General features: G+C 38.8%; 1 protein-coding gene and 1 pseudogene across 7 annotated transcripts; both read right to left on the bottom strand.

Annotated features, from left to right (window-relative positions):
- Window positions 1–5,606: 5,606 nt before the first annotated feature.
- Window positions 5,607–10,277, bottom strand: LOC137250400 (uncharacterized; annotated as a pseudogene).
- A 1,067-nt stretch (window positions 10,278–11,344) lies between these two features.
- LOC137250401 (tRNA (guanine(26)-N(2))-dimethyltransferase-like) lies at window positions 11,345–21,059 on the bottom strand. 7 transcript variants are annotated; one of them, XM_067783127.1, is made up of 8 exons: window positions 20,995–21,059; window positions 20,075–20,752; window positions 19,585–20,018; window positions 19,176–19,520; window positions 18,999–19,105; window positions 18,189–18,852; window positions 12,392–12,747; window positions 11,346–12,332 (listed from the first exon to the last, which is right to left on the bottom strand). In XM_067783127.1, exons 2-6 carry the CDS (start codon window positions 20,102–20,104, stop codon window positions 18,767–18,769), a joined length of 1,002 nt encoding a protein of 333 aa, XP_067639228.1. In that variant the 5' UTR covers window positions 20,105–20,752; window positions 20,995–21,059; the 3' UTR covers window positions 11,346–12,332; window positions 12,392–12,747; window positions 18,189–18,766. The 7 variants fall into 7 exon arrangements, with proteins under 7 accessions (XP_067639233.1, XP_067639232.1, XP_067639229.1 ...); XM_067783132.1 differs by lacking the exon at window positions 20,995–21,059 and having other exon boundaries at window positions 11,345–12,332; window positions 18,189–18,887; window positions 18,944–19,105; window positions 20,075–20,867; XM_067783131.1 differs by lacking the exon at window positions 20,995–21,059 and having other exon boundaries at window positions 11,345–12,332; window positions 18,944–19,105; window positions 20,075–20,867.
- Window positions 21,060–22,336: the final 1,277 nt, after the last annotated feature.

The raw sequence follows: 22,336 nt of genomic DNA, 5'->3' as shown, positions 1-22,336 counted from the left end.
TTAATATTTTCGAGAGAAATTTCTGTTTGGTCTTTTCAATTTTTGTTTTTACTCTTTCGGACGTTGTTTGTATTTTTATGTATTTTACAGTGTTCGTCAAGTGTTTGAGTGTCATACAGATATGATCACCGTATTTGAATTTCATGTGTTTGTAGAAGTGTTTAATTTTTCTCCTTTCTTTGTTGCTTTTGTTGTTAGTTGCTATAAACTTTGTTTTTACTGGTAGGCTTTCCGGGAGTAACTATTTAATGGTAATTTCCGATCAGTTTTATTAATTTATATGTAGTTTTTCAGCTTTACTGATCTATTAGGGTCAAGTGCAAATAAAATGTGATTTATTCCACCATTTAGCCCAACGTTTCGATAATTATCCTTATCTTCTTCAGGGGTGGTCTATATTTGTTTATAACAAAATACAAAAGACAAAAACAACATTAGAAATAAAATTACACGATCTAAATTACATAGTTTCAAACAAAGTTTTGCACAATTATAAATTTGAATTTTACATGAAATATTACTTCACAAACAATTATTTATATTCACTCACATTGGTATTTAAAAAACGATTTTATTATTACTTTACAAAAAAATTAAATGCTACCATCACTATATGGTAAACTTGTCAAACTAAAACTAATTATCTGTGTCATAGGCATAATAAGTAAGTCGCGGCTATGTCTTGTGTATCTTCTTTCTTGTTCATTGCCTTTTCTCTGTTTTGCATTATTCTTAGGCTCTCGAGTGTGTACTTTGTTCTTTCTCTCGTCTCTTTGTCTATTATTTTTGTTGTTGTGAAATCTACTGTGTGTTTGTTGTTTACCGCGTGCTGTGATAACGTCGTGCTGTGTTTTTCTTTGTTGATATCGGCTTGGTGCTCTGCAAGTCGTGTGTTTAGCGCCCTCTTCGTAGTGCCAATATATATTTTGTTGCAATGTTCAGTTTCATTTCCTTTGCACTCTATTTGGTATACCACGTTACTTTGTTGTTTTATGTTTTTTAAGTTATAGCAAAAAAAGCGTTGAGGGTTTTTAATATCTTACCAGCTACCTTCGTACATGTTTCTAAGAATGAAGCATAAAACCTATTCAAATTCAATTTTCACCAGGACAAAGCCGCTGAGACTTCGCTATACTTTAACATACAATACGTTACCCCATTTTAGCACAACTATCATTTTTTGATTTTATTAAATTTTATAAAATGTTTCTTCCTCTACAGTTCTATTTCGGTATTGGATGCTAAATATGGCTTTCGCATTTATGCTTGTAGATCTCACATATTATCTTGGTCGAGCGCTTCTTCAATAGCTCTCTAGTGGTGATGGTGACAGCAGAGAAACCCAACTGTTTACAAAGGTTACACTTCAAAAAGAATCAAAATATCTGCCATTACGTCTACGGCTCAAATACCCACAGTATATGAATGAATCGATTGCACCTAATTGTCTGCCTAACGGATAGTATACATAATGAGCCATGACTGCCCAGTTTATCAAAGGAAGCTTAAACTGGAAAGACAACGATTTGGTTTTTAGCAACCAAGACGTACAGGCCCAGTAATAAATGTTTTTGATTTGAAATGTGTCTACTTGAATATTTGTAGTTTGTTAGCAAATAAAGCAGAGCTCGAAAAAATTATAGAAGAAGTGGATCCGGACATTGTTTTATGCTCAGAAACACGTATAACTTCAGATATTCTTGATTCTGAAATTAATATTGCATCGTATACATTAATTCGCTGCGACTCTCATAGTAGACATACGGGAGGGGTCGTTTTATTACTGAAAAAGGAAATCAAGTACAAAGTCAAGTTTAATCGATCAATTGATAGAAATGTATGGTGTGCTATAGTAAAATTAAAGCAAGTGGACATTAAGTGGCAAATAGGTGTGTTGTACCATTCCCCAAGTGCTAGTGACAGTGAATTTTTAAATCACGTAGAGAGTATTTTATCAGTAGTATATCATCAGAATCAGGTACGAATTCCCTTCTAGTTGGAGATTTCAATATAAACTTAAATATTAACTCTTCGAGTAGCTACAAACTCAATGAAATTTGTGCACGTAGCGCAATAAAACAAAAAATAAATTTCAATACAAGAGTCGCGGAAACTTCTCAAACAAAAATATATTTATTATATGCAAACGCTGATATACTGTCTTGTGTAAATCTTGAAGACCACAGAATATCCGATCACGAAACTATTTCATTTGCTATAAAAGTATGTAATTCAAACCCGTTACGAAGAGTCATTTCATCAACATCCTGGGAGAATTATTCGGCCGATAACTTGACGACTCTACTGAGGAATTACGATCTCAGTTTAATAAGAAGCATGAATGTCAACGACATGGTCAACTATATAAATACTTGTTTACTAGATTGTATGGGAGTACTAACGTTTGAAAAAAACAGTACGGTAAAGTTAAGAAATAAATGGTATGACTAAGAATTGACAGAATTGAATAAACTAAAATACCGGTTGCACTCACAAGCTAGAGCAACGAAGTACTACAAAAAACTAATCAAATTTAAAAAGATTAAATACATGGAGAATAATATTGATATCAATTGTTCAGATAGCAGGCTAATGTGGAAGTATCTTAAGCATGCTGTAAACTTAACGGGGCCAAAAGAAAAGATCTTGACGGTGATCGTAAAAGGTGTGACATATGATACACCCCGCGATATTGCTGAAGCATTGAACTCCTTCTTTATAGATAGCATTGTTGATATAAACAGGGAAATTGAAGTTGTTCAGAGTCAGAACGACTTCCAATTTACAACTAGGTCATGTTTAAAATTCGAAGAAATTACGGTTGAGGATGTTATACGTATAGAAAAAAGGTTCAAAAATAAAACTGGGGGGAAAAATTTACTTTCAGAAGGCGTAATTAAAGATTCGGTATCGTACATGGGTTTCTTCTATGCAACCGCTATAAACAAATCCATGACTACTGGAATAGTTCCAGACATGTGGAAAATTTCGACAATAGTACCAATTAGGAAAGTAAAAGATTCAATAATGGCAGAAGAACTAAGGCCGATAAATACATTGCCGAACATAGAAAAAATTCTGGAAATTGTAATAAAAAATCAACTGCTTAATTACTTAGAAAATAATAAAATCCTTATAAAGGAACAATCCGGTTTACGAGAAAGGCACTCTTGCGAGACGGCGTTAAATTACGTCATATCTAGCTGGAAGGAAGAGCTGAGCCTAAAAAAACATATAGTAGCAGTTTTCATTGACCTGAAAAGAGCGTTCGAAACAATTGATAGGAATATACTGCTCGATAAACTACAAAAAATTGGTATTAGGGAAAATGAATTGCAGTGGTTTAGAAGCTTCTTATCAGACCGGAAACAAAGAACAACCATCGAGTCAGTAGTCTCATCCGAGGCACAAGTGGACATAGGTTTACCACAAGGGTCGGTATTAGCACCAATCCTGTTCAACATTTACATAAGCGACATATCATCGGCACTGAAATATAGTAAAGTCAGGTTGTTTGCAGATGATGCGCTACTTGAAGTAAATGAAACGGACATTTCAATAGCAAGGAGCAAAATGCAAGAAGATTTGGACTCATTGTATAGATGGCTTTGCACTAATAAACTCAAGCTTAACGTTAACAAAACTAAGTTCATGGTTTTATCTAGGACGACCAATAGAGAATCACTTAATTTTAATTTAAAAATAATGAATACGAGCATTGAGGATGTCAAAATATTTAAGTACTTATGGATCCTGATTGACAAAAAACTGAGGTTTACAGATCATATTGATTATATTGTTGCCAAAATGGGCAAAAAAATTGGATTTTGGAAGAGATCGTGTAAACTTATTAGTAAGAAATATAAGTTGAAAGTTTATAGATCCATCATAGAACCGCACTTCTTATATTGCCCTACAATATCCTTTATTGCCAATGAAACACAAGTAGACAGGTTACAAATTATGCAAAACAAAGCTATGAGATTTATATTGAAAGTGAGGTACGACACTTCCATAAAGAGTATGCTTGATGCACTAAACTGGCTGAGCGTGAAACAGTTGATATTTTACCATAGTATGAAATTTGTATTTTATATCAAGCGTGGTAAATTACCAGCCTACCTAAGTGAAAAACTTGTTTATGTGAATGAAACCCATTCTTACATAATCAGGGAAAATAATCAGACCAATTCTAAATATTCTCGCGGAATTTTGTTCTCGCGGATTTTTTTATTCCCGCGGAAAAATTCCTCCAATTCTGTTGTCCTAGGGAGAACAATAATTTGGGAATAGGAATTTCGAATTTTCGAAGTCAGCTGTTTTGTCAATTGAAATTTCGTTGCACATTTCTTATTTTGTTTGAAAAATTGAAAAGTTTAATTATTGTTCGAAATTTGTTGGAAATTAAGAAATAAAATATAAACAATGCACAGTATTTATTGCATTTCATGTGGCATTCACTGAAATGAGTAATGAATTGGTGCCACAGCAACATCAACAGCGGAACATAAGAAGAAGACGGCGGGATAACACAAATCTGCTGGAGTTGCCTGCTTTCATTCAGCAAAGCAATTTTCTGGCGGCCAAGTTGAGATGAATTCGTCCTTCGTCATATGCCAAAATCTATTTAAGCCTTATTAAAAAATCCTTGCGCAATTTCTGGATGGCTGCATCAAATTTGTATACCAAGACCTCTACCGTTGCTTATGATATACTTTTCGACTTAAAATAAAGAATATTGTGGTTGTAGTTGTTGTTGTATTAACAGTAGGCATATTGTGGTAGAATATAAATACATATTTTAGCACAAATTTGTACAAATAAGTGTTCTTTCTTAAAAGAACCAATTTCCTTTAACTATTTTGATGCATTCCTTTTAATTTAACAAGTGAAAAAAACTCCTATGAAATGGCAGAGAAATCTCCCACTCCCTCACATTCATAATACCTACTTTTCTCCCTTAACCGGTTTCCGCTTTTTCGAACATTGTTCAGAATAGGAGGAAAGGGAGAAGTGGAAAAACTCACAAGGAATTTTTATTTAGAATACGAGGAATGGGAGAAGGGAAAAAAACTCGCACGGAATTTTCGTTTAGAATTGGGCTGAATAATTTTAGATTACCTCTTCTCAAAACAGACTTAGCAACACTTACCCTACAAAAACACTCCACGTCATTTGACTAGTCATTTTACGGTCAGTGTGACTTTCTGCAGCGGTTATATTCATAGTCACGTTTGCATGGGCGTGATGAACTTTTGTGACCAAATTTTCCGTTTCGTTCCTATTAATGTGATCGTGCATTCCGCTCCCACTTATAGGATGTGAGCATAGCACTGTTCTGCTCACACACGGCACAATGCTCGTCAAATGGCGTTATTTTTTTCAGTCATTTCACTCTACATTTTCGAGTCTTTTGACAATAAAGTTTACTGCGGTTTTACCATTTATATAACCGCCATATAACTTGAATTTTACCTGCCGATTTACTTTACCTGGAGCAGCCACATGAATAAAATATCAACAAAAAATTTAATTTTCAATATTTATTTTTAATTATAACAACCAAACATAACATATAATATAAGCATTTATCTGGTTTTGCATCTTGGAGCCTCATATGTACATGAATTGCAAATTAATACATTTAATATAAAAAGAAGTAAGTAATTTAATAATAACATAAAAAATATATTAATTGCTTTGAGCTATATTGCTGCAGCAGCTAACTTTATATTTGGACAATTCAGAAGTGTGTTATATTCATGTAAAATTTGAGTTGTTTCCATGGTGGTTTACTCTTTTTTCAGATCAAGAATATTCAAAGGTGTTGTGGAATCCGATTGCTGTCGTACTTGATGAACTTAAAAATGTACGACTAGTAATTGAGTCAGACTTATTATTGTTCTAAATCTAATCATTCAAGAAATAATTCTGCAAACCTTAGCAGTATTGATTGGTTTCAAATCTAATTCCAACAGCAATCGTATCACGACATACCTTATTATATATGTACATGAAATTGTAACTTAAATTAATACAGTTGATATAAAGAAAAATAAGTATTTTAATAATAAATAAACTCTCTTAATTGGTTTTTGTTTTCCAATTGAAATCTTTTCTAAGCGAGCAGAAAATAATTTTAAGCTGTAGAAAAAACTCCAATTATTTGAATAATCTACAACTTAAAGCTTAGTAGAAATTCAGATTAGGTTTACTCTTTTTTCAGATCAAGAATATTCAAAGGTGTCGTGGAATCCGATTGCTGTCGTAATTGATGAACTTAAAAATGTACGACTTATAATTAAGTCAGACTTATTATTGTTGCTGCTGGAAGGTAGTGTGGGGGCGGTTAGGCGTAGACTACGGGACGCCCTTGGGCGTGAGCAGCAAGGAGCCACAAAAGATTTATAAAAGTTACGTGGACGTCGGGTTTTGGGATCAAGCCCAGAACAACCTGTCCGATGCAACCATCTCTTGCACGAGACACACTGAACAGAGTATGACCGTCCTAAAAAGATTCTTTTCTGGCAAATGCAGCAAAACCATTTCTCAGGACCGGGGTCAGGAGACGGACCCGGATTGGGTTCGATACCTTCCCGGAGTAAGAGAATATGTAGCAGTCCTGCTGCAAGGAGCTGCTGGGAGGATGACAATTTGTGGGGGGGACGAAACAAATTAAATGGGGTCACACTGAAATGACAGTCCTTGGTCGGGAAGAATCCCGAGTCGCTCCGGTACATAGAACCGACTGCCTTGGGAAGCGTGGGGTATGCCCTCATTCTCTACTGTGCTCAAAAACTATCGCCTCCAAATGGCAATCCAATCAAGATGAGCTAAAAGTAACAGGCAAAGCTAAAAGTAGCAGCATGAAACCTTCGGGGCCATTCCGCCCCCCCCCCCCCCCAAAAGCTATGAAGTCGCCAGATCTCCAGTTGTTAAAGAAACAGGATGCACCATGCTTAGGGGAAGTTGACAATTGGGTTGTAGTATCTATATATTGCGCTGGCAACCCCTCGAATCAATTTGGTATTTTAGTCGCCTCCTCCAACAGGCACACCTGCCGCGTCTATATTCTAAGCCCCCTAATGCACTGGGGATAATAGTGCTTGTTACCCGAGTGTACGCATCTATATCCGAAAAAGGACCATCTACATCGTTAACACACCCTAAAACCTTCGAGTGTGTTTATCGCTACAACATCAACATCTTTAATGAGATATGGTATGACTTCACAAGGTCTTTAGGATTATTCCAACAAATGAGTATAAAAATAAAAAATCTTGCCTGCATACTTTAGTGCCTGTTACAACAGCTGTAGGTTTTCCATTGATAAACTTTTTAGCTGGCGAGCCACAATTGCTTTTTGCTTTTTTCGGCGAATACGTAAATGTTTTTTTCACGTTCCTGTAATGGTTTCACCACCATTTGGGTTTCATTTACGGTTGGCGATAGATTACCCAGTTTTGTTGTAGGTTCAGCGGCTTGCATATACTGCATACCTTTTTTCATCATGTACTCAACTTCTTCCATGGTATCATTGACGTGCAATGATTTTTCGGTACTCTCATTGAACAAACTACGATTTTCTTTATCATTTTCAAATGATTCTTCAAAGTCAATAGAACTTTTGTTATGGTAATTACTGAGCATGCTTTCCGCATTTCGTTCTATTGGCTCTATTGCAATTTCCTTCTGTTGTTGTTCTTTCTCCTCTTTAATAAAGACACTTTTGTTTAAATTTCCGCCCGTTTCATCTGACTCATCATCCGACAACTCAATTACTCCTAAAGAATCATCAAAGGACGCGCTGGAAGATAGTTTTTCACAGCCATGCATATTTTTATTATCATTGGTGATAAGTTCAGTCACAGTTGCATGCTCATTTGCTGGCGGCTCTTGTGTGTTATCTGTGAAACATTCCTGTGTGCACTTGCGCCTGTGGTGTCATGTGCTGTTTCATAACAGCTTGTTGTCGCTGAAGTTTCACTGCCTTTTTGAGCGCTTTGAAAGCTTATGTGTGATGATACATCATCACCACCCAAAGAACTATTAGACTGATCTTCGAAATTTTCCTCTAGTATAGTAGATGGTCTGAGAAGTCTCACCATTTTCAAAGGTGAAGTTTGTAAAGTGGTATCGCCCACTATTGTGGAGTCCCACATTTTAGATGGCGCTTCAATATCTTCTAGGAGTGTTACATCAATACTTTTTAAAGGAGTTTCATTATCCAATTGATGCTGCCCCTGTACGCATAAGTCATGCAATAGACGTTGCAATGATTGTGCTTCTTCATCTATTTCTTGTAGTTCTAAAATTATATTATTAAATTTAAACCACACAATCTTATCAACTTTCAATATGTTGTATATTCACTTACCTTGTTTACAAGGGGTTTTAAAATACTTTCCATCGGCGCTGCGCTTTTTAGCATCTTCTATAATCATATCCTTGTTCTCGCTATGTATGTACTTAAATAGTGTACTGTCAGGATCGGATGCTGTTTTATCACACATTTTTTCCAAAGCCATAAAACTTTCATCAGACGTACGTTGCTGTTGGCATTCGAATATAGTTTCGTCACAATATGCCTTCGTTGAAAAATTATAAGGAATCCTCTTTATAGTGTTTGCATTGTTGGATTTATTTTCATCATCCTCCATTTCAAATATTTTGTTCATTGCATTTCCGCTAACAGCAACGTTACTTTCGTGTTGATCCATATTCGCTACACGAGGAGCTGCGCGTGCTTCTGGCAAAGTTTGTAGATCCTCCTCTAAATCCAAGCTAAAGCGTTGGCAAGATACCGGCTCTTTAGCAGGCGTTGTAGCCTTTCTAAATGTGTTCGTAAATCGAGAAAAAAATTTTGAAAATATTGTTTGTATTAATTTTTGATAATAGGTATATATTACCGCATATATACCGCATTTTACTTCCGCATTGCCTTTATCTGAGATCTTGCTTTTAACAATACCCATAGGCTGTAGCGTATAGGTATCACAACCGGTGCATTGAAATATCATTGATTGTTTGCTGTGTTCATAATATAAAGATATTGTAAGTAATTGGATTGTGGTAAAAGGCCAAAATGCTGTATACCAACCTCATGCTATATTTACACTTCGCTTAACTACTATGCACACGCACAAATACGCGTATATAAACATCGGCAGAAATGCTCAAAAGTGGCTCAATATATTTTCCATAACGATTAGCGTGCGTTTCAATGCAATGCAATAGTATACGCAATCCCATCTCATGGCAGCAAAGGCATAGAACTACATTTGGCATAGCAGGCTTCAGGCGTATTGCCAGCCAGCACAGCCATATCAGTCGCAGTTACAAGTAATAAACCCCCACTTGTCAGTGATTGTATAGCGCCATCCAGAAAGCGATTCGGACAACCATAAGGATCTAGGTATATAACTTCGAAACGCTTCTCATATGAAGTTGAAAGGTACATGAGAGTCCTATTGCGAATTTTATTATTATTACAGTTAAATCACTAGCTATTGATTCGTATATCAAACCTACATTGCATACCCTTCGCTTGGCACAATTAAATGTTCTACTCCATTGTGTCGCATGTTTACGCTAATGGAATCTACTGCCACCTTAGATAGATCATTTGCAACAATTTCACGCACGCCTGCTACTTCTTTTGCATAACGTATGCTACGTAAACCTGTTGCAGCAAGCGCTTCCAATATTCGCAGTGCATCGTCGTATTTTACACCAGCCGTGTATGGTTCTTGTCATTAGCATTGCTTTCGTTTGTATTTTTTGCATTACCTGGTTGCTGTTGTGGTATATACCTTGGTATAACTGGATGTGGCGTCATTGCCCCACCTGGTCCAGTTGATGCGGGCCACGAACAACAACCACCACGACCTACACTGTTTGGGTTCACTTTGCTGCTGCAAATACACCTCCGTCACAATAATTAATGGAGACCATGGATGTGTATCTCAACAAGAGAGGCTATTTTATTGCACACATAGCCGTTTTTTACACCGAATTTTCTAATCATTTTTTTCAATTTTGGATAATAAATCTTAATGGTATGTATTTTGTAAGTAGATCCATATAAGCACTGTAACAAGAATTTTTTTCTTGTATGTATGTGGAAATCAAAATTTACTATTCTGCATTAGATTTGCTCACGATTATTTATACTATGCAATTACATATTTCACTTTCTTTCTTTATAAACATGCACACATTGATATGAGTTTTTTTGCTAAAACACACTTTAGTAGACCAAAAAATATTAAAGAATGCGTATATTAATTTCTGCAAAATGTAGTAAATACAGGTTGAAAAAATTAACCCAAAAATTACGTATTTTGCTATCCCTATGAAAATAATAGGTGCGAGAGAGCACGATACATTGTGGGAAAGCAAAATTTGTCAGCATGCTATTTCATTTGTACAATTTTTCATTCTAAATCGTTACCCCTGTCAAAAATTCGTGTGGCTGTGTGCGTTTTTGGTCACACGATTTTTGCAGGGTAAGGCAAGGTGCACACGAGGCTACGCGTCATAGACGCGTACAAGATATTTTATATAGCTACAATTTCTCTACGCCTCAAGATCTGCACACGAAGCTACTTTCGAGCGTCGCTACAAAAAGCAAACAATTATTGAAAATATAAAGAATTAAATAAAGAATTTAATTTCTTCAGCTATATCCGTCCCCGAAACCAAAGGAAAATGGGTATTAAGCGTTATTTGCATCCTCGTGCCTTTGTAAATTATGAAAGGCAATTTTAAACCACCGCGGACTAGAGAAAAGAGTGATTTCTAGTTTCCAACACTTTTTAGCCTTTTAAACGCTTCAACAATGTCTAACCAAGCTGTTGTGGTGTTTAATAATCCTTTTCGCTTTGGTAATATACCTTTCACGCACTTTTATTAACTAAAGCAACATTTTTTAACTAATTACACAAATTTGCATACAAAAAAATGTAAACAAACATCTTGTTCTTCCTTTTTTTCAAGCGTACGTTCGCTCAGCGACCAACATTGCTGTACGCTTAGCTACACGAAAATTGCATGCTCTGTCGCGTTCATGCAGCTGACGCCTCGTATGCCGCTCTCCATTCAAATACATGTGTTCGGCATCAAAGCGTATAAATTTCGCCTGCAGCGTCTATGACGCGTAGGCTCGTGTGCACCTTGCCTAACTTGACTTAGAAGTCTCCCTGCAAAAACGCTCCACGTCATTTGACTAGTCATTTTACGGTCATTGTGCGTGATGGACTTTTGTGACCAAATTTTCCGTTTCGTTCCTATTAATGTGATCGTGCATTCCGCTCCCACTTATAAAATTGAGCATAGCACTGTTCTGCTCACACACGGCACAATTCTCGTCAAATGGCGGTCATTTCTTCAGTCATTTCACTCTACATTTTCGAGTCTTTTGAAAATAAAGTTTACTGCGGTTTTAACCTTTATATAACCGCCATATAACTTGAATTTTACCTGCCGATTTACTTTACCTGGAGCAGCCACATGAATAAAATATCAACCAAAAAATTAAATTTTCAATAATTATTAATTTCAATATTCTTATATATGTACATGAAATTGGAACTTATATTAATACAGTTCATATAAAGAAAAGTAATTATTTTAATAATAAATAAACTCGTCTTATTGGTTTTTGTTTTCCAATTGAAATCTTTTCCAAGCGAACAGAAAATAATTTTAAGCTTTAGAAAAAACTCCAGTTATTTGAATCAATTTAAGTCTACAACTTAAAGCTAAGTAGAAATTCAGATTAGATTTACTCTTTTTTTCAGATCAAGAATATTCAAAGGTGTCGTGGAATCCGATTGCTGTCGTAATTGATGAACTTAAAAATGTACGACTAGTAATTGAGTCAGACTTATTATTGTTTTAAATCTAATCATTCAAGCAATAACTCTGCAACCCATAGCAGGAGTATTGATTGGTTTCAAATCTAATTCCGACAGCAATCGTATCACATTCCTTATTATATATGTACATGAAATTGCAACTTAGATTAATACTGTTGATATAAAGAAAAGTAAGTACTTTAATAATAAATAAACTCTCTTAATTGGGTTTAATTGAAATCTTTTCCTGTGCAAGCACATCGCTAACCTCTGTTGGCAAAAGATATGATTATACTGCCTTCGATAGATAGTCGGACGAGCCGCTACTCGGCGATGTAGAGATGACCGTTGTGTCGGTGGCAGCAGTTACAACAGCAGTTTCTAACTTTGCACCATCCGTACAGTGTGATGAATGCTTCACTGCCTTTTCCAATTGCTTGGCGCCAGCAATTTTTGCTGTTTGTGAAGCTTTAGCTGTAATGCAAATATATAGATGGGTTAAAGTGGTTTTCGTATGGTATTCAACAACTCACCCTTTACCATCATCACAGCCTTCTCATCGATTTTGAATATGTGTACTGTTTCAGTATTCAGACCTAGTCCGTTTGGTGCAATATTTTCGATTTAATTATGTATACTATCCGTTAGGCAGACAATTAGGTGCGTTCGATTCATTCATATACTGTGGGTATTTGAGCCGTAGACGCAATGGCAGATATTTTGATTCTTTTTGAAGTGTAACATTTATAAACAGTAGGGTTTCTCTGCTGTTACCATCACCACTAGAGAGCTATTGAAGAGACGCTCCGAGTCACGCTGTGGCCACCTTGTCACAGTTACTGATGGAGATAATGCGAAGCCATCTTTACCATCTAATAAGTAAATTGAACTGTAGAGGAAGAAACATTTTATAAAATTTAATAAAATCAAAAAATGATAGTTGTGTCAAAATGGGGTAAATTATTGTATGTTAAAGTATAGCGAAGTTTGAATAGGTTTTTTTCTTCATTCTTAGAAACATGTACGAAGGTACCTCGTAAGATATTAAAAATCCTCAACGCTTTTTTGCAATAACTTAAAAAAAACTCATATTCAAACTTCTGCTTAACTTCTACATATCAATAGCTACCTTTACCACCAGGAGTCACTATTGCTTCTACGCCTATGCTATTGTTTCCTACACCGATGAGCTTTGTAATAAAATAAACAGCTATCTCCCCAATCTCTCCAGTTTTTTCGCCTCGCCAAACCTGATATTGTAACCAACCAAATCATCGATGATCTTATTTAAGACATGGCCGCGCCAAATGTCGACCATATGACATTACCCTACCGACTGTCTTACACCTTAAAATTTTGGGTGTGACTTTCGATCAGGATCTACATCTTGGAGAGCATGCACTAGCACGAATACTAGTAACGAAAATCCAGAGCTGTAACAAACATTTAATATAATTCGATAAATCGGCAGTATTTGGGGTAAATATAAATAGACGTTTGCATGGTACGCGTCTCCGATATGGTCGCCAAGCCTAAAGGTTACTCACTGGAAGAAAATACAGGCCTGCCAAAATGCTGCCCCACAAACAGGCGTCGGACCTTTATGCTAGAAATTGCCCGGTGAATCCAGTACTCAAAGAATAGTACCCAAAACTTGTGGAAGATCGCGTACTCCCCAGAGAAAAGCGAGTCACTTTAGTTCAACTTCGTTCTGGATACTGTAACAGATTAAACTCTTACCTGTCCAGAATCAACCCCGACATACAAAATGTATGCCCCGCTTGCAATGTGGCCCCACATGACACCAATCATCTCTTTAATTGTAATGTGGAACCAACGCCTCTAACACCCCTTTCCTTATGGTCCACCCCTGTTGAAACAGCAAGTTTCCTTGGAATCCCGTTAGAAGATATTGATGACAATTTGTGATTAGTCAGACCTATTGGATGGGGCGAAGCACTGTTACAACAACAACAACAACCAGTGCTAAAGTTGATTTTATTTTAATTACTTGCAGTTGGGGTATGCCCTGTTGTTGTTGTTGTAGCAATGCTCGCCCCACCTAATAGCCGCGACCGATCACAAATTGTCATCAATATCCTCTAACGGGAGTCCAAGGAAACTTGCCGTTTCAACAGGGGTGGACCATAAGGAAAGGGGGGTTAGAGGCGTTGGTTCCACATTACAATTAAAGAGATGGTTGGTGTCATGTGGGGACACATTGCAAGCGGGGCATACATTTTGTATGTCGGGGTTGATTCTGGATAGGTAAGAGTTTAACCTGTTACAGTATCCAGAACGAAGTTGAGCAAGAGTGACACGCGTTTCCCTGGGGAGTATGCGTTCCTCTTCCGCGAGTTCTGGATATTTTTCTTCAAGTACTGGATTCACCGGGCAATTCCCGACATGGCGATTCTGAGAGCAGTATTTTGGCAGGCCTGTAGTTTCTTCCAGTGGGTAGTTTTTAGGCTTGGCGACCATATGGGTGACGCGTAGCACGTAATCGGCTGGCTAATTGCTTTGTATGTGGTCATGAGCGTTTCTTTATCTTTTCCCAGGTACTGCCAGCAAGGGATTTGAGGATTTTATTACGGCTCTGAATTCTCGGAACAATTGCGGTTGCGTGCGCACCAAAATGTAGATCCTGATCAAACGTCACACCCAAGATTTTGGGGTGTAGGACAGTCGGTAGCGTAGTGCCATCGACGTGGATGTTCAATATGGTCGACATTTGGGGCGTCCATGTTGTAAATAAGGTCGCGGAAGATTTAGTCGGTGACAATGCCAGGTTTCGCGAGGTGAAAAAACTGGAGAGATCAGGGAGATAGCCGTTTATTTTATTGCATAGCTCATCGATCTTTGGGCCTGGGCCTGTGGCCATTATTGTCCAGTCATCGGCGTAGGAAACGATTGAGACTCCTTCCGGTGGTGAAGGTAGCTTAGATATGTAGAAATTAAACAAAAGTGGGGATAGGACACCACCCTATGGCACCCCCTGTTTAATTCTCCTTGGTTTTGATGTGTCGTTTCTGAATTGCACCGATGCCTGCCGACCACCCAGATAATTTGCGGTCCACCTTTTAAGACATGGGGGAAGGGTAGACCCTTCCAGGTCTTGCAGTAACGAGCCATGGTTGACCGTATCAAAGGCTTTTGATAGGTCTAGCGCTACGAGTACTGTTCTATGGTGGGGGTATTGATTCAAACCGCAATTTATCTGGGTGCTAATGACATTTAGCGCGGAGGTAGTGCTGTGGAGTTTTCTGAAGCCATGCTGATGAGGGGCTAGCTGCAAATGTGCTTGGAAATAAGGGAGCAAAATGGCTTCAAGCGTCTTTGCCACTGGCGATAGGAGAGATATTGGACGATATGACTCACCTATGTTAGCTGGTTTCCCAGGCTTTAGTAGCGGGACCACCTTGGCCATTTTCCATTTCTCGGGTATGACAAAGGTGGAAAGAGACAGGTTGAAGACATGTGCTAAATATTTGAAACCCTCTTTCCCTGGGTTTTTAAGCATCGGCATGGCTATGCCGTCTGAGCCCACTGCTTTGGATGGTTTAGCGCGACCAATGGCGTCCTCAACCTCTCTAGCGGTGATGGTGACTGGTGACGCGCTGAATTTGTGTTTATGTGCGTGTCTATTGGCTCTCCGTCTATCTTTGTCAACCGTAGGATGCATTATATATTGTCGGCAGAAAGCGCTCGCGCATTTTTTCGCATCCGACAGCACCTTATCGCCAAAGGCGATGGAAACTTTGTTGTTGTTGTTGTTGTAGTGATTAGGTTACTCCCCGAAGGCTTTGGGGAGTGTTATCGATGTGATGGTCCTTTGTCGGATACAGATCCGATACGCTCCGGTAACACAGCACCATTAAGGTGCTGGCCCGACCATCTCGGGAACGATTTATATGGCCACATTAAACCTTCAGGCCATCCCTCCCTCCCCACCCCCAAGTTCCATGAGGAGCTTGGGGTCGCCAGAGCCTCGTCTGTTAGTGAAACGGGATTCGCCGCTCGAAGGTGAGGTTGACAATTGGGTTGGAGAAGCTATATATTGCGCTACACAACCCCTTGAATCCCATGGAAACTTTGTCTTTGTGCTTAGTCGGATTCGATAGGGACTTTACGGTGGACCAAAGTTTACCTACACCGGTAGAGAGGTTACAACCTCTTAGGTGCTCTTCCCATTTCGCCCGCTTGTGTTCGTCCACAAGCAATCTGATGCGTTGGTTTATATTCCTTATTTGGGGGTCGCCTGGATCAAGCTGTCTTATAAGGTCGCGTTCCCTCGCTAAGCTCGCGGCCTCCGCCGGGAAGTGGGGCCGGATTTCGGGAATTCTCCCGGCGGGAATGAAATGTGCCGAGGCGGATTCAATGACCTTACGGAAGGCACGCTCCCCTTGGCGGGCATCAGTCGGGATAGGGAGGGCAGCAAAGCTGCTGTCTGTTGCAGATTTATATTCTTCCCACTTTCCTTTTTTGAAGTTTATGAAAGTGCGTTTTTCGGTGACGATGAAGACGGCGGTACGCTCGAACGAAATAAGTATGGGCAGGTGGTCGGATGCCAATGTTACCATCGGCTGCCAGTTGACGCAGCTTACGAGTTCTTCGCTCACGATTGAGATATCTGGCGAGCTATGACAGCTTCCTACCATACGTGTGGGGGCGCCTCCGTTTATTGTGCAGAACGTCGTTTCTTCTATTTGATCCGCCAACATCTCACCCCTACTGTCCGCCCGCAAGTTTGAATGCCATAGGTCGTGATGGGCATTGAAATCGCCTAAGATAATGCGATTGTTGCCAGTGAGTAAGGCCTCGATATTAGGGCGATATCCACTGGGGCAACAGGTGACAGGAGGGATGTAGATGTTGATGATTTCTAGATTTGTATCGCCTGACCGAACAGATAGGCCTTGACGTTCTAAGACATTGTCCCTGCGGTCGATGCCAGGATCAAATATATAATATTGCACAGAGTGGTGTATAATAAACGCGAGGCCGCCTCCATTTCCGCTCTCGCGGTCTTTCCTGTGGACATTATACCCAGAGCAGGTCTGCAATGCAGATCTTGCTGTGAGTTTAGTCTCTTGAATCGCAGCAATGCGGATGTTGTGCCGCTTCATGAAATCGACTATCTCCGTAATCTTCCCAGTTAGTCCATTACAGTTTAACTGCAGAATTCTGAAGTGCATGAGGGGTGACGCCGCCACTCTAGGGGTAAGTGACGGGTGACTACGCCTAGGTTGTAGAAGGCCAGGACGCAATTGCTGGTGTGGCCTTGGGACAGGGCGCCCTTGGGCAAGCATTGGGGTACCCGGATGATTTGGTTTTGCGACCTGGCAACATGACGCAATGAAACCCGTCGAGGGGTTGCCGTCGCGGAGACCAGAACATCTAGGAAAGTGGCACCACCCAAGGCAGGAGCTGCATTGAGCGGATGTCGCAAACCTATATATTCTGTGCTGGCAGACGGTGCAAACGGAGGTAGGGATTAAGAGTCTGTTTCCCTGACCTGCATGATTGCTGCCAGAAAAGAGGGGGGGGGGAGAAGAAGACGGGGGAAGGGGCTGATGCTCAGCATTGCTACCAGCTCTACTACGAAGGTAGTAGTTATGAGTGGTTACAGCTGTTTGAGTTGTTGGCGCCGTGGGGCGCGAGCAGCAGCGGGTACTTGTTGTGGCTTGCTGAGCAGCGAGGCTGCTGGAAGGTAGTGGGGGGGTGGGGCGCTTAGGCGTAGACTACGGGACGCCCTTGGGCGTGAGCAGCAAGGAGCCACAAAAGATTTATAAAAGTTACGTGGACGTCGGGTTTGGGGATCAAGCCCAGAACAACCTGTCCGATGCAACCATCCCTTGCACGAGACACACTGAAGAGAGTATGACCGTCCTAAAAAGATTCTTTTCTGGCAAATGCAGCAAAACCATTTCTCAGGACCGGGGTCAGGAGACGGACCCGGATTGGGTTCGATACCTTCCCGGAGTAAGAGAATATGTAGCAGTCCAGCTGCTGGGAGGATGACAATTTGTGGGAGGGACGAAACAAATTAAATGGGGTCACACTGAAATGACAGTCCTTGGTCGGGAAGAATCCCGAGTCGCTCCGGTACATAGAACCGACTGCCTTGGGAAGCGTGGGGTATGCCCTCATTCTCTACTGTGCTCAAAAACTATCGCCTCCAAATGGCAATCCAATCAAGATGAGCTAAAAGTAACAGGCAAAACTAAAAGTAGCAGCATGAAACCTTCGAGGCCATTCCGCCCTCTCTATCGGTTGGCGATAGATTACCCAGTTTTGTTGTAGGTTCAGCGGCTTGCATATACTGCATACCTTTTTTCATCATGTACTCAACTTCTTCCATGGTATCATTGACGTGCAATGATTTTTCGGTACTCTTATTGAACAAACTACGATTTTCTTTATCATTTTCAAATGATTCTTCAAAGTCAATAGAACTTTTGTTATGGGAATTACTGAGCATGTTTTCCGCATTTCGTGCTATTGGCTCTATTGCAAGTTCCTTCTGTTGTTGTTCTTTCTCCTCTTTAATAAAGACACTTTTGTTTAAAATCCGCCCGTTTCATCTGACTCATCATCCGACAACTCAATTACTCCTAAAGAATCATCAAATGACGCGCTGGAAGATAGTTTTTCACTGCCATGCATATTTTTATTATCATTGGTGATAAGTTTAGTCACAGTTGCATGCTCACTTGCTGGCGGCTCTAGTGTGTTATCTAGGTTTATCAATATTATACCTTTTTCCAGTTCATGCGATTCTTCGGAGGACTCGCTTTGGGTATAATGTGAAACTTTCCTGGGTGCACTTGCGCCTGTAGTGTCATGTGCTGTTTCATAACAGCTTGTTGTCGCTGAAGCTTCACTGCCTTTTTGAGTGCTTTGAAAGCTTATGTGTGATGATACATCATCACCACCCAAAGAATTATTAGACTGATCTTCGCAATTTTCCCTTTGTAGCCCAATTGTAGCCTTTCTAAATGTGTTCGTAAATCGAGAAAAAATGTTGATCTGTTAATTCATAAAATTTAGGGCGATTTTGTTAATAACGCGAAACATATATTTACCTTATTTTCAGCTATTTTAATTTTTAATAATAGGTATATATTACCGCATATATACCGCATTTTACTTCCGCATTGTCTTTATCTGAGATCTTGCTTTTAACAATACCCATAGGCTGTAGCGTATAGGTATCACCAGTGCATTGAAATATCATTGATTGTTTGCTGTGTTCATAATATAAAGATATGGTACGTAATTGGATTGTGGTAAAAGGCCAAAATGCTGTATACCAACCTCATGCTATATTTACACTTCGCTTGACTCCTACGCACATACACAAATACGCGTATATAAACATCGGCAGAAATGCTCAAAAGTGGCTCAATATATTTTCCATAACGATTAGCGTGCGTTTCAATGCAATGCAATAGTATACGCAATCCCATCTCATGGCAGCATTTCATACGCAAAGGCGTATTGCCAGCCAGCACAGCCATATCAGTCGCAGTTACAAGTAATAAACCCCCACTCGTCAGTGATTGTATAGCGCCATCCAGAAAGCGATTCAGACAACCATAAGGATCTAGGTTTATAACATCGAAACGCTTCTCATATGAAGTTGGAAGGTACATGAGAATCCTATTGCGAATTTTATTATTATTACAGTTAAATCACTAGCTATTGATTCGTATATCAAACCTACATTGCATACCCTTCGCTTGGCACAATTAAATGTTCCACTCCATTGTGTAGCATATTTACGCAAATGGAATCTACTGCCACCTTAGATAGATCATTTGCAACAATTTCACGAACGCCTGCTACTTCTTTTGCATAACGTATGCTACGTAAACCTGTTGCAAAAAGCGCTTCCAATATTCGCAGTCCATCGTCGTATTTTACACTAGCGGTGTATGGTTTCTTGTCATTAGCATTGCTTTCGTTTGTATTTTGTGCATTTTTATGCGTCGCCGCTTCCCGCTCTCTTATCAACCGCTTTGAATATACATTAAGTACTGAAATACTTAAATCACGATTAAATTCTTGTACTGGATTGTAGAATACGGCCCCGCCGGCAATAATTTCTGTAGTGCTTTCTTTGATCACACGTTCGGGTGCTTTGTCGTCCGTAGCGATCTGTTAATTCATAAAATTTAGGGCGATTTTGTTAATAACGCGAAACATATATTTACCTTATTTTCAGCTATTTCTCCAACTTCCATTTTGGCCTTAAACTGCTGTGCATCCACGTTTTTGTTATCAGCTGTTCGGTGGTGGCATACGCTGAGCTGCTGCTTTCGTTGAACAGTGAATCGTGGAAACTGTTTCAACAGACGAATATATTTAAGTATTACAGATGCATGACACTGTTTTTTTATAAATCAACGATGATAGCCAGCCTGGGGAGGTTGCTACTGCTGCTATCGTGGTATTGCATTACCTGGATGCTGTTGTGGTATATACCTTGGTATAACTGGATGTGGCGTCATTGCCACGACCTACACTGTTTGGGTTCACTTTGCTGCTGCAAACACACCTCCGTCACAATATTTAATGGAGACCATAGATGAGTATCTCAACAAGAGGGGCTATTTTATTGCACACAGCCGTTTTTTACACCGAATTTTCTAATCATTTTTTTCAATTTTGGATAATAAATCTTAATGGTATGTTTTTTTAAGTAGATCCATATAAGCACTGTAACAAGAATTTTTTTTCTTGTATGTGGAAATCAAAATTTACTATTCTGCATTAGAATTGCTCACGACAACAACAACAACACACGATTATTCATACTATCCAATTACATATTTCACTTTCTTTCTTTATAAACATGCACACATTGATATGAGTTTTTTTGCTAAAACACACTTTAGTAGACCAAAAAATATTAAAGAATGCGTATATTAATTTCTGCGAAATGTAGTAAATACAGGTTGAAAAAATTAACCAAAAAATCGATTTGTCTTGCTGTCTCTGCTGAATTAGAAATGGCGGATTTTTTTACACGCAAAAATGACGTATTTTGCTATCCCTATGAAAATAATAGGTGCGAGAGAGCACGTTACATTGTGGGAAAGCAAAATTTGTCAGCATGCTATTTCATTTGCACAATTTTTCATTCCAAATCGTCACCCCTGTCAAAAATTCGTGTGGCTGTGTACGTTTTTGGTCACACGATTTTTGCAGGGGTGTTGTATTTTGATTTTCTATGTAAGTTCTAAGTGACGTTTATATTTTGAGATGCCATTCGTTTGTTTCCATTTCATTTTGACATTTTGTCATACAAATTGACATTTATTGATTATGATGCCAGATTGTATGCGCTAAGGGGAGTAAATCGTGGCTAAGTTGCCAAGTCAAGTCAAGTCTATGCTATAAGTATCAGTAATGGAGCCTTTATTGTTCATGTCGAAAATTGGTCGGATATGGTCGAAAGTGGTATCAACGGATGCGCATAACTGCCACTTATAAAGACTATTTGCGAAATCTAACTCTTTCTAACTGTTCAAAAGTTATGTAAAAAAAGGCGTTTTCGATGTCAGCATAACACGGACTTTGCATCACCCAAATCACCAAGTTATTAAAACAAAACACTAAAAGAAAAGTTATATAATAAATTTATATGCTCACTTTGCATATTTTTTTCAAAAAATTAATAATGAACTATGAATTCAAATAAAATGACCCAAGGCGTTTTAAATTGTTTTCAAATTATCCTCAAGTTAAAAAAAAAACCAAAATACCCAAAAAAGTTGCCGATTTTTTTTTAATATTATATTGCGATTGGCTGAAAAAATAATCGAAATCAGTGATGCAAAATCTTTAGAAGGTTCTAGGGACATAAACAGTCCATTGAAATGATTCTTACCTCATACTTAAGTTGAGGATATATGTAGGGTTTGAAAAATCGCTTGGGCTTACATTCAAACATCTGTTGTTTATTTGCGAAATTATACAATAGCGTGTGAAATGTTAATTTTGATTTTCACACTTCATCCTTCAACACCCAAGTCTCCCGGTTTGACATTTCCTAAAGTTGGCGGCCCTATCCAAAACTAGTCCCTTGGAGTGAATTACATTGATTATAGCCTATAAACAAAGTTTAAACATCAACTACACGTTACGGCTCCTTTTACAAATGTGAATACGTAGGCATATATATTTACCAGGTGAGGCTTTTTCCTTTGCAAGAACACTCAAAGTGGTGAAGCAAAAGCTTTCCGAAGACAGTCGAACTAATGACCGTGTGTGCTACTACCCTAACGTAGTGGACATTCGAACAAGTCTGTAAACAGAAGCTATATCATAAGGCCGGAAAACAGCAGTAAACATCTTTCAACTTAAAATCGGTCGACTTTCATTCTAAAATATCTTTTTGATTTCAATACAATGTTGCGAACACAAACGTCTGCAAACTTTGGTCTACATTTTAAAAATTTTATACAGGGTCC

This window comes from Eurosta solidaginis, chromosome 4 (genome assembly GCF_040869045.1).
Source record: "Eurosta solidaginis isolate ZX-2024a chromosome 4, ASM4086904v1, whole genome shotgun sequence".
In the NCBI taxonomy this organism is placed as follows: Eukaryota; Metazoa; Arthropoda; class Insecta; order Diptera; family Tephritidae; genus Eurosta; species Eurosta solidaginis.
The sequence above is the reverse complement of the archived record's forward strand: the minus strand, read 5'-3'. Positions and strand labels throughout refer to the sequence as shown.